This window comes from Antennarius striatus, chromosome 3, assembly GCF_040054535.1.
Source record: "Antennarius striatus isolate MH-2024 chromosome 3, ASM4005453v1, whole genome shotgun sequence".
Classification (NCBI taxonomy): Eukaryota; Metazoa; Chordata; class Actinopteri; order Lophiiformes; family Antennariidae; genus Antennarius; species Antennarius striatus.
This window is the reverse complement of record NC_090778.1, coordinates 27940270-27959166: the sequence shown is the minus strand read 5'-3', so window position 1 is coordinate 27959166 and position 18897 is coordinate 27940270. Positions and strand designations below refer to the sequence as shown.

The 18897-nt window shown below is 47.6% G+C and overlaps 2 protein-coding genes across 3 annotated transcripts; one reads left to right on the top strand and one right to left on the bottom strand.

The window, feature by feature from the left end:
- Positions 1-178: 178 nt before the first annotated feature.
- Positions 179-18773, top strand: ggt1a (gamma-glutamyltransferase 1a). Of its 2 annotated transcripts, none has more exons than XM_068311370.1 (13): positions 179-1651; positions 13585-13761; positions 13827-13957; positions 14490-14579; positions 14666-14858; positions 15052-15212; positions 15736-15885; positions 16036-16172; positions 16267-16454; positions 16539-16666; positions 16940-17052; positions 17223-17336; positions 17535-18773. In XM_068311370.1, the coding sequence occupies exons 2-13, from the start codon at positions 13589-13591 to the stop codon at positions 17679-17681; spliced, it is 1725 nt and encodes a 574-aa protein (XP_068167471.1). In that variant the 5' UTR covers positions 179-1651; positions 13585-13588; the 3' UTR covers positions 17682-18773. The 2 variants fall into 2 exon arrangements, with proteins under 2 accessions (XP_068167471.1, XP_068167470.1); XM_068311369.1 differs by lacking the exon at positions 179-1651 and adding an exon at positions 8000-8783.
- Positions 1647-11219, bottom strand: lrrc75ba (leucine rich repeat containing 75Ba). Its single transcript, XM_068311371.1, has 4 exons — positions 10482-11219; positions 7947-8075; positions 6197-6309; positions 1647-2425 (listed from the first exon to the last, which is right to left on the bottom strand). The coding sequence occupies exons 1-4, from the start codon at positions 10752-10754 to the stop codon at positions 1870-1872; spliced, it is 1071 nt and encodes a 356-aa protein (XP_068167472.1). The 5' UTR covers positions 10755-11219; the 3' UTR covers positions 1647-1869.
- Positions 18774-18897: the final 124 nt, after the last annotated feature.

Sequence of the window (18897 nt, the reverse complement as noted above, 5' to 3'; positions counted from 1 at the left end):
AGGCCTGGAGGGGGTTGGGAGTCAAGCTGTGCTCTGACCTTACAGAACCACCTGTGGAAAAGGCTACATTAGCATGTGTGGAGCAGGAGAGGATCATGGGTAACCCGTGATGCCAGCCAGGCAAACGGCGGCAGCTTGAATGAGCGACACAAATCCAGACGTGTCAGTTTGACTCTTTTATTTCTGACGTGAGACACAGAATACACACCAAACGAAAACCACATAAAAGTCCGACATAAAACGTGGAATTCAGACACTTTTTTCCCTCCGCCGACTCCGTATGTGTGGTTTTTTTTTGTTTGTTTTTTTGTTTGGAGGTCACTGCGATCGTGGGAATCATTATTACAAAGACGGATTTGGACACGGACATAGTCACTCCATCGATCGGACCGGTACAAACACATAACACTGAACACTGATCGTACATCGGGTGGTGCTGGGATGTCGTGGCGTGAGCCTTCTGCGCTTCGCGCTACGTTTAAGGAGCAGTTCGCTCAAACATGGACGTTATCTTCTCAACACTTCACCTCAAGCCTGTGCGGCTGCTTCAGGCAGGGCGCCTGCTAACGCTTTTAGCTTACAGGCTAGTTTGATAAAAGTTTAAATGACATCTTTCGTTAGATCGTGAAGTTTTAGGCCCAGTCCTGCAAGATGAACAGGTTTATTCATTCTGTAAGACTAGCCGTTAGCTTCTTCGGAGGCTAAATCTCCTTGTAAACATGTTCTAATTAGGTGAGACCACTTTTATTTTGTTTACGATATTTTAGCATCTAGGTTGCTTTTAAGGCTTTTCAATTGCTTGTTGCTAACAGCCTTTCATTTGATTCATGTTTGGGTCTACTGTTCCTTAAAGGGCGTATGTTCCACATGTTCTACGAAACATCTCTACTTATCTACACCGAGCAAAAAACGACGAAGAAACGGACGACGTGACAAAAATAGTCCCTTAAAAGTGTGCTGCAGTGTTTCGGTCAGTGGTTGTGTGCTACCATAGAAACCAATAGATAACAGTCATGGTCTCGTAACGGACGCAGGATGTAGTTCGGACGCTGCACAGACTCCATCGTGTCATAAATACACTGGAACACTGACGACGACGACGGATGGATAGTTACAAACCAACATTTACCCTTTGTGGCGTCCTACCTGTTGTCTTCTAAGATCGCTTTGTACACAAAAATAGCTCGTGGAAACACAACACAGCCGTGTTTTGTGTCCTGGTTTACATCTACACAGCGTGGGCATTCACAAGTGGACATTTGGAGAAGGGGGTTGGAGTGGGGGTGGGGGGTGGAGGCAGAAAGTCTTGACCTAGCAGTTTTTCCAGCGTCACGTGACAGGTCGTCGGCTTTATAGTCTGTTGAACTTGTGTCATAGCTTTTGTTGAGAGATTAACAGAGAACACACAATGTGGAGCTGAGCCCTGCCCGCCAGAGAGTCCTGGCAGAGTCCCCCGGAGGGAGTATCTGCCCCCAAAACCACTCCGACTACCTGCCGGGATGCTGCTCCTCCATCCAACCGACTGATCTCCTTTGGGATTGGCTGAGAGCGAGAGACAGAGGGGGAGAAACAGAGAGAAAGAATCGCCTTGTGAACTCTTCCAGCCCCCCTCCAATGAAACCGCACCTTGATTGGACCATCCACCGACACAGTAAGTCCACCGACTCTTCAAAGTCTCCTCTTCCTAGTCTCTTCATAGTGTCTTCCTAGTCTCTTCATAGTCTCTTCGCCATCTTCGTGTTTGGGTTGACTATGATGGTTAGGAATGGGGGGTCACAACGTGGGCTCCCTCGTGTGGGGCTGTGAGGGCGAAAGGAGGACGGAGGAGTTGTGTAGGACGACTCGAGCCACCGTTGGAGCAAACGCCCATCACCTCTCGCAGTAGTGAAGGGTGAAGTCTTTGGAGAGCTGCTCCATGTCGACCTCGTCGTCCTCGTCTTCTTCCTCCTCCTCGTAGAGGCTGGGCTCCTCGATGGACGTCTCCAGGTGGTAGCAGTAGGGTTGACCTTCCGTGTACTCGTAGATCGTCGGTAGGCTACTCTTCAGGCTGCAGCGCCGGCGTAAGGCGACCAGCAGCGGTTGAGGCATGGTGAAGATATCCACGTTGTTGCCCAGGTCGATCCAGGCCAGGCTGGAGAACATCTTGGGGTCTTTGAGCATCTCGGTGAGGTCTTTGAGGATTGCCAGGGTGAGCCGGTTCCCGTTCAGAGCCAGGGTGCTGAGTTTGGGCAGCGACGCCAGGAGAGGGAGGAGGATCCTCAGGTTGTCGTCCTGGAGTTCGGTGAAGCTGACGTCCACGGCCACGACGCTGTCGCGGTTGTTCTGGAGGTAGAAGGCCACCTGGCGGACGTCTCTGGAGGACAGGGGTATGCCGGACAGGTCGACCGAGTCGCTGGACAGCTTCTTCTGGAGGGTCGTCTTGAAACTGCGGGAGGGGGACAGAGAGAAACGGGTTTTAGCTGGAGGTGGATGAGTCCCAGACGTGGCTCGGGTTCGGTGTTGTGTTTCCTGTGTTGTTGAAAGGAGGGCCGGCGCGGAGCGGAAGGTTGACACAGAGACTCCAGCGTGGGGATTTACTCGAGTCAACAGAGGAGCCAAAACATCCGAACGAGCCAGAAGCAGGAGCTTAAAGCTCCGACCGGAGCAGGAGCTCCTTACAGCGGAGCCACAACCGTTCACCCCCCCGGGTCCGGTTCTGGCCAACCGCTTCTGGTGCTTCCCATCACATGGACACAAGTCAAGGTGATGGCAAATGGAATGTGACTGATCCTTGATAATGGAAATCACTCATACGTTATATAACAGAAATACGGTCGAACCTCCAGATACGAGTTATTTTCGGATCTCGTTCTTTACCACGTGTTGGTGGATGGATACACGATTATGTTATTAGCATATTATTACAAGAAGGGCATATTTATTACGTTATTGGCTGTAGTTACATTAAGGATCAATAAAGTTCTACTCTACTCTCTACTCTATTGGCTTTAACGGTCGAATCATTTCATTTTGATGTACAGTAATCCCTCGTTACTCGTGGTTAATGCGTTCCAGGAACCACCCGCAAAAACGAACACCTTCTACGAGCAAACCTTGGTTTTCGAACGCTTTAGACATTGAACAAATCAGAATTCTGAATTCTTTTGTCTTAGAAGTCGAACAAAATTTGGAAGTCAAACGCGAAACAAATGGCCTTTTCTCGCCGCCAAGCGCGAGAAAAGTCAAGAGAAAACGCGACGGTAATGTGCTTTTTATTTTAGTTTACTGTATTCAATAATTTTTCACTTAACTTACGTTCCATTGCCTCTGGTACGAGTTACGGTACCGTAAACTTCTGTTGAAAAGATGACGGTAACTCGTACCTTAGAATAACCTGATTACGTTGATGTTTTTTTTTCTTTCTTTCTCATGTTTGCTTCTTTCTTTTACATTTCTTTGATATGTTTCATTACTATACAATTTGATATATAAATAACATTATAAAATAACATATTATTTTGAAAAAAGGTAGTTTAGTTTTCTAGCGTCTTGGAACGGATTTAGACCATTTACATTATTTCTAATGGGAAAAACGTATTTGGAATTCGAACAAATCGCTATTGGAACAGCCTTCAAGAACAAATTGTGATCGGAAATCAAGGTTTGCCTGTATCTGTATTACCTTTTCCCACGCTCTGATAGACCATTTAAAGCGCCATTGTGTCTCACAGAAGTCCGAGACTCACAGATCGCAGTGCATGTGACAGTATCACGTACTGGATCACGTGACTATCTACTAAAAATCTGCGATGTGGTGTAGCTGCGCGTGTTGATGCGCAAATGCGCAAAGGATTACTATATTTATCGTCACACCTTAAAAAGGCCGGTCGGTGAAAACACGACCTAACGTTAAACCGCAGCGCTGGTTTAGAGGATCTGATTGGTTATTGATATAAACGTCCAGTTCCTTATTTCCGCCCTGTTATTCGCGGTCGGACCCGTTTCCTCCTGAAGATGAGGCGTATTTAACCCGAGCGCTAACTGGGGTAGCCTCCAACGCTGGTTAAGTGTCAGAGTGAATTACAGCTTCCTGCGGCGCCCGTTGACTTCCTGCGACATCCTCTCAGCTGCTGTCAGTCCAGATGCTGTTAAGCGTTTCTGCTCGTAGTGGAAACGACCGCGAATGACGCTTAACGCTTTAGGTGACGCGCCGACGAGCGGAGAGGTCACAGAAACACCACGACGAGAATTTAATCCGCTGCTATCGGATCAAGACATCCATCAAGGCCGCAGTCTTCATCCGTCTTCCTCCCCGTCTGTCGTCGCATCCCTGAAGCTTTTCGTACGACGCAAAAAAATATCATTTCCAGATGCACAAAAGTCCCGTCGGCGGCCGTCTGGCAGGTGTGAAAGCGTCGCTTTGTCTGCCTTTCTTCCCTTTCAAGCATGAAAAATGAGGTCGGAGACGCTTCTATTATCCGACCTCCGGATGAATCTGATACCGGAAAATGAGCCGATAACTTCCAGCCGACGTCTTTTCGTCTCCACCGGAGAGAACAAAACCGGTGGAAAGAAATAATTGAGAAATAATTCAAGGACGCGATGAAAAACCCAAACGTCTCCTCGACATGATTAGAAATCAAGTCATCAGTTTGAATCAAACTGGAAGAGGCGGGAATCTATAAAAAGCACCACTTCCTGTTTGCGATGGAGATAAAAGCAAAACAATGACTCAGTGAAAATGAAGTAGAACCTCGGGATACGAGTTTAATCCGTTACAGTCTTGTAAAAAAGCCCCCAAATTATGAAAAAAACATGTTTTTATCAACTAATAGACCTGCAGGCTCTACTGTGTGTAATTAATTTTATATAAGTTACGTAAACAATGATAGAGAATGAAAAGAAACACAAAAATATACGAACAAAAACAAGTACAGATCGGCGACTCGTATCGCAGACGACTCGTATCTCAGACGACTCGTATCTCAGACTCGTATCTCAGACGACTCATATCTCAGACGACTCGTATCTCAGACGACTCGTATCTCAGACGACTCGTGTCTCAGACGACTCGTATCTCAGACGACTCGTATCTCAGACGACTCGTATCTCAGACGACTCGTATCTCAGACGACTCGTATCTCAGACGACTCGTATCTCAGACGACTCGTATCTCAGACGACTCGTATCTCAGACGACTCGTATCTCAGACGACTCGTATCTCAGACGACTCGTATCTCAGACGACTCGTATCTCAGACGACTCGTATCTCAGACGACTCGTATCTCAGACGACTCGTATCTCAAACGACTCGCATCTGCAGGTTTTACTGTAATTAGATCTTTAGATCGGTTCCATCGATCCTCGGTAAGATCAGCTGATAATTCGTCAAATGATGTCAGTTCACCGGGGTCATGTGACCGTACAGACATCATAGATGATGTATAGATTAAAGCTCCCCCCTCCCCCCCCTACGATAGATTTCCATCTCATTCCTGAAGCGTCTCCATGGAGACGACCGTGGATGATCCGACTTGGCTCTTTAAGGGTGTTTATCTCCTTGGTGATGGTGGTGGAGGAGGGGTGGGGGTGGGGCGTCGGGTCCCTGATGGGGACGAGAACCAATGAGCATCAGAGAATCGGCGCCTCATGCAGAAGGCCCCCACACAGATCGGATTTCTGTCCTGGAGGCTGGAAGGAAAGACGGACGGGCCGCTGAGGATGCGTTCAGGTGCACAGCGTGAAACAGAGACTCTGGTGAGGCGGGGGCTAAAAGGAGCCTCTGCACACAAAGCGAGCAGGTGATGAGGACATGATGGGGGCGGAGCCAAACGAAGCAGCTGGATGATCAGGATGAGACACGTTGAGTTTGTTTTCATCATCCCCTGCTCCTGGATGCTAATCTATGCTAACTCTCCGCTAGCTGCTCAGACGGGCGTGGAATCCGTCGACTGTGTTAGCGTTCAGTTTGGGGGGGCTGGTTTTAATGATTCATGCTGCTGCTGCTGCCTCAGCCTGTCGAGCTCCAAGCCGACAACATGACAGGGTAAAAAAAGAACCCCCCCCAGCCAAGCAGAAATGTTTGCGCTCCCAGAGACGCCGTCAGCGTTGGTTACATCCTACGTCTTTCCCGGCCGCACGTCCTAACGACCCCCCCGTCTGCACGTCGACGCCCGTTAGTCAGACCGGCGGTTTGGACGCGGGGGGCGGGGCTTACCAGGCCTGGGATTTCTGCCGGGACATGCTCTGCCGCAGCCACTTGGAGTGGGGGGTCAGGTGGTAGATCAGCTGTCGGCAGATCTTATCCGACGACTTGATGGTGTCGGCGTCCTGCAAGACAGAACGGAGGGAACAAACACCCCCGCTTTACTTCACCGCCTCCCCAGGACAGAAAGAGTGTGTCACGACTGGAGACGCCTCCAGACGAACCAAACGCAAAGTTTAAATACATGCTGCATGCACGGGGGCGGAGCTACTGGTGAACCGTGTTTGTGACTGGAGGTCACTTCCTGTTTATCACAAATAACCAATAATAGTTAGAACAGGTAGTCCTCAACATACGAACACGACCGGAATTGAATTGTTCATAAGATGAGTAGTTTGTAAATTGTTATTTATTGAATTCCTATCTATAAACTCAATCTGTGGTCAATTAAATGTCATTACTACTTTAAATACTAAAGTAATGTCATTACTGCTCTAAATACTAAAGTAATGTCATTACTGCTCTAAATACTAAAGTAATGTCATTACTACTCTAAATACTAAAGTAATGTCATTACTGCTCTAAATACTAAAGTAATCTCATTACTACTCTAAATACTAAAGTAATCTCATTACTGCTCTACATACTAAAGTAATGTCATTACTGCTCTACATACTAAAGTAATGTCATTACTACTTTAAATACTAAAGTAATCCCATTACTACTCCAAATACTAAAGTAATCTCATTACTACTCTAAATACTAAAGTAATCCCATTACTGCTCTAAATACTAAAGTAATCTCATTACTACTCTAAATACTAAAGTAATCTCATTACTACTCCAAATACTAAAGTAATGTCATTACTACTCTAAATACTAAAGTAATCTCATTACTACTCTAAATACTAAAGTAATCTCATTACTACTCCAAATACTAAAGTAATGTCATTACTACTCTAAATACTAAAGTAATCTCATTACTACTCTAAATACTAAAGTAATCTCATTACTACTCTAAATACTGAAGTTCTTTTCCCTCAGACTGACAGAAACAATTCCAGGACATTAAAACAACACAGAATAAATAAAATCCTGTAGTACCGTAATGTAACTTTAACATTTCTATCTCTGATGTCACTTCCTGTTCATCAAGTCAGACACGCCCCTTTATGTTTGATGACTCTATTTGATTTCATGAAGTTTCTCAGTTAATCCACCAATAGTTAACATCAACTAGTAAACATTCAGAGTTCAGCGTTAGCGTCAGTTAATGCTTCCTGACAGAAACCTGACCCCAAAACATTGGTTCCTACATCATTTAGTTCCTACAGGAGGACAACATTGGTTCCTACATCATTTAGTTCCTACAGGAGGACAACATTGGTTCCTACATCATTTAGTTCCTACCGGAGGACAACATTGGTTCCTACATCATTTAGTTCCTACCGGAGGACAACATTGGTTCCTACATCATTTAGTTCCTACAGGACAACATTGGTTCCTACATCATTTAGTTCCTACAGGACAACATTGGTTCCTACATCATTTAGTTCCTACAGGACAACATTGGTTCCTACATCATTTAGTTCCTACAGGAGGACGACCCTTTCACTCAGTCTGAGATCTGCTGAGTCATGTTAACATGACATGTGAAATCTGAATCTATGGGGCTGCTCAGTTGTTTGTAAGTCTGTTTGTTTGTTTGTTTGTTTGTTTGTTTATGTTGGGGGTGTCGCTGCCCACGGGTGGGCGGGGCTTACCTTCTTGGGACACTGCATCTCTCGGGCGAGGCTGAGCAGCAGCTCGTGGGAAATCGGGTCCACCAGGTTGAGGAAGGCGGCGTTTTTGTACAGGATGTCGTTGAGCGAGGTTCCCTCCAGCCCCAGATCCTAAAGGAGGAGCCAGAGGAATCACCATGACAACAAAACAGGACAATGACTCGTGAAAAAAACACGTCGTCTAACGGGACCGTAAACGCATCACGAGGCTCAGACGGTCCATTAAAGAACATTCTGAGTGGGAGCAGGCGGACAGGGTTGAGGGTTCGAATCCCACATTGACTAATTCTTTAGTGATTCAGTCCACAGAAAACAAATGTTAGCAGGAAATAAAAAGTGAGAGTCAAACATTCGACTCTTAAATTAAAACAAAAGTTTCTCGACGACGTTCCTGCATTCCTGCCACTAGATCCAGCTCTGAATCCGGATCAGATCTAAACGTGGATCAGATCTCAGACAGGGGCTCTCACCAGCGTCTCTGGTGTGACGGTAACGGGAACGCTGGAACGGGAACGGGAACCTATTTTCTTTCTTTTTTTCTTGTCTGACCACATTTTCAGTTTGTAAAGCATGAAAGACTTTAACTTGACAAACCGGAAAACTGAAATGGAACCAGGAGGACCTGCGCTCTGGAAAGCCTCACCTGTGGTTCTCACCTGTACCTCTTACTTGTGGGACGCCGGTTCCTCCCATGAGCTCCATGGAGTTGATTTATGCTGAATGTAGTCTTTTTTTCCGAATCAAACTTCCGATCCATGTCAGACGGCTGGAGGAACAGTTGGAGGAAGGGTGCGAGGCAGCGGCGCCGACACGCTGCAGGTACGTTTGGTGCAAGTCGCCTGTTGGGATGTTTATTGTTCTGGTTGTGTTTTTGGCCTCCTGAGCTCAGATAAATGAATCCATTCGTCATCGTGAGACGAGACCTAGATAATTAGATTTCGAATGATTTAATAAAAGATCTGAAAAATGAAACCCTTCAACGTCAGTGAGACCGGATCTCATTCTTTACCACATGTTGGCGGATGGATACGACGTCAGTGAGACCGGATCTCGTTCTCGTTGGTGGAGTAAAGAAGTAGCTCGTGTGTTCTCCTTACTTTTGCATTTCTTTTCATTCTTTATCATTGTTTATGTAACTTATATATAATTAATTATACACAGGTAAAGTCTGCATGTCTATTGGTTGATAAAAATATGCTTTTCCCCCATAATCTAGGGGGTTTGGGGCTTTATTAGAAGGCTGGAACAGATTAAATTGATTTTAAACGGTTAAATGTCATTGGACTCTCGAGTTCAGTAACAGAAGGGTTAAACTCGTATCTCCAGGTTTTTCTCTACGAAACAACAAAACGCCTCGTGTATTTTTATCCAGGGTAAAAAAATCCTCCAATCAGAAACAGGAATAATCATGACAGAGAGGATCAAACCGTCTCTCTGGAGAGGAAGACGTTTGGAGACGGGAGACGAGGAGGAGGAGAGAATTCTTGGAAGACAAAGGAGATGGAATCAGGGTTAAGGCATGGACACGGTTTGTGACCGCCGTGAACGCCTCGCTGAGTCACGGCACCGCCGCCACAACGCTGTGTCACAGGTGCAATGACCTAGTTTCCATAACCACGATAGATTTGCCCTATGGACAAATGAGTTCAAATTAACAGCAGCAAACACTTGTTTGCACTTTTGCATCCTGGTCATTGGTCTGAATATCAAGGGGCGGGTGACATCACCACCACCTCCGCTCCTATTGGACGAAAGCAAATGGCGCCAAATTTAATCGATGAAAATTGTAACCAAGCAAAAAAAAAACCCGCAACTTCCCGTTGTCAGAACGACAACAACAGTAGAGGTGTGAACCCATCCACGCCGGGGGCGGGAACAGGAGCTGTCTGGGCCAATCAGAGAAGAGATTCATGATGCGTTCAGAACCGATGTAAAGTTTAGACGTGAAGATCTACATGACTATTGAATCAGTCAATTAAAAACTAAAATAATTTGAATTGCGCGAACGTTTCTGCCTGTTACACAACGCTTCCACCAGAGGGCGGTGTTGAGTCGACTATCAACCACAAACAGGTGAACGCGGCGATGTTGTGTTGACGGACTCGTGTTCGATTCGGCCGTTAACGATACATTCTCACCTTGGTTTACACACACACATCACCATGGAAACGTGTGTTTACATATAAAACTTTTGTGGTGGCGCTACAACACACTGGCCTCCACCTCCAGCTGTTTGCAGAACCTCCACCCGCGTCCTCCTCCAGGTTATTTATCAATTATATTATTATTCAGGTCACTGCGTTACATTTACGTGTCAACACAAAACAATAATTTCCAACTGTCTTGAACGCACCACCAGAACAACAACATTCTCCCAACAAACACTGAAATCCCCCCTGAAGGACGTGTCCCTGAATGCACCTGCGGCTTGAGGTCATGTGGAGAAGCTGACCAGACGTGTTGCGTTCACGGACCCGTCCTCATCTGTTGCATCGGGCCGCGGCTGCAGCTGCTTACCTTCCTCAGTAGTTTGAGCACGTCGGTCGCCTGGTCCATCCTGCGGTCCCGGAGCAGCTTCTGGATCTCCTTGATCCACGCCACGCGCCGCGTGTACGGGCTGTGATTGGTCCTGCGCAGCATCCCGGGCAGCTTGTCCGATTTCAGCATCAGCGCGAACAGAAAGTCTCCGCCACTCCGGTCGCGCTCGCCGCCGCCAGCCAGCAGCCTGCGTCGCTTCTTGGAGAAATTGTCGTTGTCCAGGCTGCTCTGTCGGCTGAGCCTCGAACCCATGACGGCGTTCCGGTTCGTCCGACCCGCGTTAGCAGCAGCACGAACCCATCATCAGACCCAGACTCTTCCGCGCCGCCGCGTCGCGTCGCGTCGTGTCGCGTCGCGTCGTGTCGTGCCGCGCGGCGCCGCCGTCGATGCGGAATCACACAGCGGCGGCTCTCATCACGTGCCTGTCTGCCGCGCGCGGCTCCGACCGGGTTGTTGTTGTTGTTCTACGTGCGTCCGGTGATGATGATGATGATGGTGGTGGTGATGATGAAGAGGAGGAGGACGCACCGGCTGCCGCTCCGACCTCTGAGCTGTTTGGGGATCCTGGAGCGTCTGACCAATCACAGCCGATGCGCGCCTCTCGCGGGTGGGTGGGGTCGGTGGTGCTGATGGGGTTAAGTGTGGGTGTTCAGTATCAATGCGCCAAATAACGGAAAAGTTTCGGCTCGTGTTCACCGGATGCACACCGACCCCGCCTGGAGCTTCACACCGGATGACCCCTGAACGCCTCAGTCGGTCGTCACGTGATCTGCTGACTCCTGTTGTTGTCTTCCTCACAGGGGCGAACCCTCACCTTCATCACTGGGGGGCCGTGGGGGGGGGGGGCTGGAGGCAGAAATAATTTTTTTTTTTGATGGTGATTCTTTAATTATTTGCAAAAAATAGTTCCATGAGAAGAGCTCAGCCCCGCCCCTCAGTGGGCGGTACCGCTTTGTGAAGCTTTAACACAGAAACGTGATTAAAATCATATCAATAACACGTCTTCTTCTTCATTCTTCTCATTAAGACGTCATCATGTCTTTTTTTATGCTACTTCCTGTTCCGTTCTGTCGTTTCTTTGTGCCACTTCCTGTTCTGTTCCATTGTTTCTTTTTGTTACTTCCTGTTCCATACCATCCTTTCTTTGTACTATTTCCTGTTCTGTCATTTCTTGGTGCTGCTTCCTGTTCCGTTCTGTCGTTTCTTTGTGCTACTTCCTGTTCCGTTCAGTCGTTTTTGTGGTACTTCCTGTTCCGTTCCGTCGTTTCTTTATGCTACTTCCTGTTCCGTTCTGTCGTTTCTTTTTGTTACTTCCTGTTCCGTTCTGTCGTTTCTTTTTGTTACTTCCTGTTCCTTTCTGTCGTTTCTTCTACAACTTCCACATGGAAGTGATGAATGAAACTGACAGGTTTCCAAACTGACATGGGCTCATAGCGCCCCCTGCTGTTGTGGAGGGTAGAGAACAAGATTGCACCAAGAGTCACGCGAAACATATCATCTTGTGTAGGAAAGATTTTCACACGTTGAATCACGCCGAACAACGTCGGTCACGTTTTATGTCGGTGACACAAAACGCATCAGTTTGTTGTTGTTTCCAGATAAACTTCAGATAAACAGAAACTCACAAAAGGCTGCAGAGAGTCCAACAAGCTGATGTGACTCTTCAGCTCTGCTCACTGGATAGATCCACATCAGGATGACAGTGATTTGATTTTGCCCCCAGGACACGCCCCTCACGAGCCAAACAAACCTGAAGCTCCGCCCCCTCCACCTCCCAGCAGATGTCCTCCTGACAGGTCTCGTGCTTTTGCCTTGCTTCCTTGAATTCTGTCATTTTTGCGCAATTCTTCGAAGAAACAAGGTGACCTGACTTCTCTGGAGGAGGTAGTAATTTGAGACGTTCTCCTGACAGCAGTATCATTAGTGTCATACCTGAACGCCACCAATCACACCTCCTCCTTACCTCTGGCTGGAGCTGCTTCACTCCGGCTCCTCAGTCTCAGGACGTCCAGTCGGATGAACGTCCTGTTCTGTTGTCCTCCGGTCCAAACATCCATCTGTGATCAGACGGTGAGTGAGCTTATTCTTCAGGTGTGACTCAGGTGTCGTTGATCAGGTTGTGGTGATCCATGGTGTCAGCGTCTCTCTGATGAGGTTGTGTCTATTGGAGGGTTCGTTCATGCCTCTGTGTTCGTGGAGCGTTTGGTTTGTCTTTGTTCTAGCAGTGAGGTTGGGTTCCTGAATGAGAACCGTGTGAACGGGGTGACGACGGCTAGTCACTGTTTGACACTAGTGGTGTTTATTGATGAAGACGGTGAGTCTGGTCGGGGTGAAGCCAGAGGAAACTGATGGGAGCCGACACATGGTGGTCCAACCCGGGCGTGGAGGTCAAAGACTAATGGTGCCGTCTAGTAGCTGGTTCCCTCCCAGTGGTACCATCCAGTAGCCAGTTCCATCACAATAGAACAGTCTAGTAACCGGTTCCCTCCCTATGGAACAGTGTAGTAGCTAATTGACTCCGACAGTCAAACCCAGCTCACAACAGGGAGTTGGACATGGGTGTGTGTGTGTGTGTGTGTGTGTGTGTGTAGTAGTAGTTTGTTTTCACATATGCTTCTTTGAATCAAAGGATTTAAAATCCACTGAATCCTTTGAATCCTTTGATTCATAAGGAATTCGCACCCAAGAGTGCAGCTAGCGCATACAGCAGTCAGTAAATTAGCGTGGCAGGCCCCCACCTCCTCTGGACATGAGCGCATAAAACATGGCTGTGCAGACAAACACAAAGAGAAGAACGCACAAATTGCACAACGGGTCCCAGATCCCAGGGGAGCCGCAACCAGAAGCCCCCGGGGTGGACAGGAACCCCCGTCAGAACAGAACGCGGTATGTCATCAACGACACATAGATCTCCAGTCCATCGCCGCCCCCACACTGACCCGCCACCAGCTAGTGGCGCTAGCTGTTAGCTTAGCCGTTTGGATCCACATCATCCTGGGGGGATCTGGTCCATAAAGACCCCTCAGCTTGATTTCTTATTGGAAAACAAGAAATGACCTTCATGATGTTTCTACTTTTCCAGGAAGATGGTTGGGAAGTCCCACATTGCTGGTCTGGTGGTCCTTCTGGTGGCTGGTCTGGGCCTGTTCCTGGGGTTGTTCATGGGCTTGGAGAGGAAAAACACGCCTCCCCCCTCCGACAACTTCTACTTCAAGGCTGCCGTCGCTGCAGACGCCGGCAGGTGTTCTGAAGTGGGGAGGTGAGAAGAAGATCTTTCTTTCCGGACATCTTTTGTTCCGTTCTGAGCGCCTCCTACTGTTTCAGAGACATCCTGAAGAAAAACGGTTCGGCGGTCGACGCTTCCATCGCCGCCCTGCTGTGTATCGGCCTCTTTAATTCCCACAGCATGGGCATCGGAGGAGGCCTCTTCTTCATCATATACAACGCTTCCACAGGTGAGTGAGTGAAGGTGCTAGTGCTGACAGCAGACCCTAGATACCTCTTAAGACCTCTGACATCATGGAAGGTCTTTGAGTATAGTCACAAACTCAGACCCAGATCTGATGACACGATTAAAGGATTCTGTTTAAATGATGGTTTCAGATCATTGTATAGCAACTCACCCTTTAAGAAAACTAAAAATGGCCCCCAGCCCCAAGCGGGAGTCAGGAAAACCAGTTCAGATATCAATCTATTTAGCCCAGTTTGGCGAACAGTTTCGACTCCTGTTTCCACGCATAGAAGGTTTGACTTCACTTCGATCGATTTCCTATCATTTCATAGTAGAAAATGTTTGCCAGAATTTCTGAAAATTTCATGAAAGAAACACCGATTGTGTAAAAACCGCAGAGGTATGAATTGTGACATGAACACGAAGTTAGGAAGGGAACCAATAACCCGACGTTTCTATTTTCAAGCTGAAGTTTCTACGTTTAAACATGTGGAGGACTTTCTAAAGTCAGCTTGTCCTCATTATTTGCTCGACAGGGAAGGTGGAAACCATCGACGCCAGAGAAACGGCGCCCATGAATGCCACCGAGGACATGTTTGGGAACAACACCAAGCTTTCTCGCACAGGTAGGAGCTGAAGGTTCACCTCATTTACACGTCGGCGGTGATTCAGTCTCAGAGGAGCTGACGGTGGATGTGTTTCCACCCGACAGGCGGTTTGTCAATAGCCATTCCCGGGGAGATCCGGGGCTATGAGTTGGCCCACAGGAGGCACGGCCGGCTGCCCTGGAAGGACCTGTTCCAGCCCAGCATCGCTTTGGCGCGTGACGGGTTCCCGGTGGGAAAGTCTTTGGCGTACGCCATCTCCAGGAACAAACTCTACATCCAGACAGACGCCAACATGTGGTAGGAGAGACGGTCAAGTCGGGAAATAAAGGCTTGGATTAAACAAACCAAATCTACTAATGGATTAATATGCAGGTTCTACTTTATGCCAAGCTAAGCTTCTAGAGGCCATAATCTTGATATTGGAGTTAATGACGGGTGAATCATCAGCGTACATAAATCCTCCAAATCCTTTCTTCTCTTCTTCTTCCAGCGACGTCTTCTGTGATTCCCAAGGAAACATCCTGAAGGAGAACGACATCATCAGGTTTCCAAAGCTAGCCGACACGTATCAGCGAATAGCGGAGGAGGGGCCCGACGTCTTCTATAACGGACCGTTGGCTCGGACCATTGTAGAGGATATCCAGGCGGCAGGTCTTTTGCTTCTCGTGTTACGATGCGTGACATGTGTCTGACGCTCGGACTCCACAGTAACCTAACAGCAGCTTTGTTTGCGTCACTTAAACCTGATATTAATATTATGATGAGGGCTGTCATTGTCATAGTTAAGACAATCCCAATTTAAAAGTAGTTATGTACTAATAAATAAAGTCAGGTAAAACTCTGCTTATGTCATTTTGAATTATGTCATTCTTGATTATACGACAGTTTTTTGTCAGCTTAAAACCAAATATTATTGAAAATGCAAAACACAAACCAAGGTAAACCTGTATTTAGTGGTAATAATAGTTTAGTGGTAGTTAGGCTGGTAGGGTCAGGGTGTCCAGTAGGTGGTGAAAGCATGTCATTGTGGTTCAGCACATCTATGAAGGAAGTGCATTGTGCTGTAGGTGGGTGGAGAACCTCATCGGTCCCATACTGTCGTGGAATGGGCCCCATGTGATCAGCTGACTTTGGATGAATTCCATTTCGCGTGACTGTTCTGCACTCGCTCCAGGTGGCATCATCACCCTGAAGGACTTGTCGGAGTACCAGCCTGTGCTGGACGAGAACCCCCTGAGGATGAACATCAGGGACTACACCATGTACGTCCCCGACGTCCCCTCCAGCGGCCCTGTGCTGGCGCTCATCCTCAACATCGTAGATGGTGAGCAGGCTGGATGCCCCAACAACCCCCCCCCGGGGATATGGGATAGGCTAGGCTAGGCTGGATGCCAGGTCGCACCTCAGTACTCCTTGCCAACTTTTAAATCGAGTCTCAACCCCCTCCTGCTTGTTTGTTTCTCATGTTTTCCAGGCTTCAACTTCACAGACAGAAGCGTCTCCACCGCGGAGAAGAAGACTCTGACGTACCATCGCATCGTGGAGGCGTTTCGCTTCGCTTACGCCAAAAGGAGTAGACTGGGGGACCCTCGATATGTCAATATCACTGATGTAACTTTGTCAGACCTTTATTTTGAAAGATTTCTGCCACCTCAGATTCCAGCCGGGTGTGTCCGTGTTGTGTCACACTGTTGTGTCTTCTCAGCTCATCAAAAACATGACCTCCGACTATTTTGCTGATGACATCAGGAGTAAGATCACAGACGACACCACCCATCCAGACAGCTACTACGAGCCGGAGTATTTCGTCCCGGACAACCACGGGACTGCTCACCTGTCAGTCATCGCCGAGGACGGAAGCGCCGTGGCGGCGACTAGCACCATCAATCTGTAGTAAGCTAACGAGACAAACGCCCAACCTCCAGAATCAAAGTTTCCCCAACCTGATGATGATCTTAATCTGGTTCACGTCTCCAGCTTTGGTTCTAAAGTCATGTCTCCATCGACCGGAATCCTTTTCAACGACGAAATGGACGACTTCAGCTCCCCGCACATCATCAACGGATTTGGAGTCCCCCCTTCCCCGAACAATTTCATCCAACCAGGTGCAGCCAGACTGATTGTGCTGTTATCACCCCAGTCTATCAGCTATATTAAGCCCCTAAATCCTGGGAGGCACTGGCTGACTCTTACTCCAGTCAGTTTGATTCAGGGGAGATATTTTCCTCAGCTTTTCACTTGATCCTCTATTCGTCATTGTCACGGAGGACGTCCTCCTCTGGATTAGACGGCTTAGTTGTAACCGACATTTAAAGAATGGTTTTGTCTGTCAGGACGTAAACATGTATTAAGTGTCTGCTGGCGCGTTTCTATTGCAGGCAAGAGGCCGCTGTCGTCCATGTGTCCCACCATCATCTTCGATAAGGACAGCAAAGTGAAGATGGTCGTAGGAGGTTCAGGAGGAACCAAGATCACCACGGCAACTGCTTTGGTAAGTCAAACAGTCCAGGTTGACAGTGAAACAGTCCAGGTTCATAGAGTGACATACTTCAGAGTAACCCTGAGGGCGGAGCCTCTAAATCAAAGTCTATCCCTGGTTGAAGAGCTGATCTGGCGTCATGCGTTCGCCCTCACGTTGTACCTTCCTCCTGGATCCAACAGGTCATCCTGAATTCTTTGTTCTTCAAGTACGACCTGAAGAAAGCCGTGACGGAACCGCGGTTTCACAATCAGCTGAACCCAAACATGACGATCGTGGAGCAGGGCTTTGAAAAGGTCAGTCACTCCACTTTATCACCCACACTAAACAAACGTCACTATGAACATCAAGAATGTTTGGCTGCTTCTCATTTGACTGGAATCCAAACAAATTTTTATGTTAGCTTTAATTCTAACACTTCCATCTGACTCATTAACATCACATTTCCGTGTTTGTGTTCTATCTTTGTGTATGTGACGGCGATACCTCGGCAGAGCGTCCTGGACGGTCTGATCCAGAAGAACCACGTCACACAGCTGCTGTCGATCCACGACTCGGTGGTCCAAGCCGTGGTGCGGCAGGGCGACCGTCTCTACGCCGAATCCGACCCCAGGAAAGGAGGCTATCCAGCTGGATACTGATGCGGGACCCTCCGTCATCTCTTCATTCGCCACAACACGGAGATGCCTGCACTGAAGCCTGGAGGCCGGTTCACGGAAACCCTTAAGATTTGTAGCTCATGTTGTCACTGGCATCGTCTCCGACCTACAAGAGTTTGACTCATCACGACTGAATTGTGTTCAGGATGATTCGGGGAAGCCCACACATCCGTTTCATTGAATAATTTATTTCATGTATGACCAAAAGACTAAAACCAAGTTACAAGAATAGTTCATCCACAAATGGACAATCAGTGGTTTCGCCTCCGTGCCGATGGACGGTCCTAACCAACAATTATAAAATGACTCCATACAGATCGCAAAGCGTAATCCAAGTCCACAGAAAACACAGGCCCCAAACTGAATCAAGATTTTCACGCCCTTTTTAACATCAAATCTTTACGTTTGTCCAGTTAACAAAAACTTTTGGCATTAGCTGCTCGAGGAAGGCGCGCAAACGCAATCTACCTCTTTTGTGATCTCAGCTTCTAGAGACTATCTGATGAAAGCTTTTAGCTCAGAAGCCAATACTATTAACTTTGAGCTAAATCTATATCAATTTTCTGTTGAAGGCTGTATTCCACACATCACGAGTCGAATCACTTCTCCTTCAGGTGAGATTCAAACCAACACCTTTGGTATCCCGTATCTTCTGAAGACTCAGTTTACACCAAAATCTTTGACACCCATCAGCATAGAGGGGATTCTACCACATTTCCCTTAAACTGTTTCTTTAACAAACGACATCATCTTAAAAAAACATTACGTTTAATCACAGGTTTTAGAATCTGAGAACTTGTAGGTTGTCCATTTGGTATTTTATTTCCCTTATGTGTTTAAGGTGGAAAATATTGAACACCACACAAGGGTTAAGGAGAATGATTGGACAACTTGTCTAGAAACGGTGCGTAGGGTTGAGGGTAGAGTAGGGTTGGGGATAGGGCAGGGGTAGGGTAAGGTTGGGGTTAAGATTGGGGGGTATGGCTGGGGTTAGGGTTTGGGTAAGTTTGGGGTTAGGGTTGTTGGCGGGGTTAGGGTTGGGGTAGGGTTGGGTAGGGTTGGGTTAGGATTGGGGATAGGGTTGGGTTGGGGTAGGATAGGATTAGGGGTAGGATAGGATTGGGGGTTGGGTTGGGGTAGGATTGGGGTAAGGAAAGGGGTTCAGTAGGGGTAAGAGTAGGAGTTGGGTAGGGGTTGG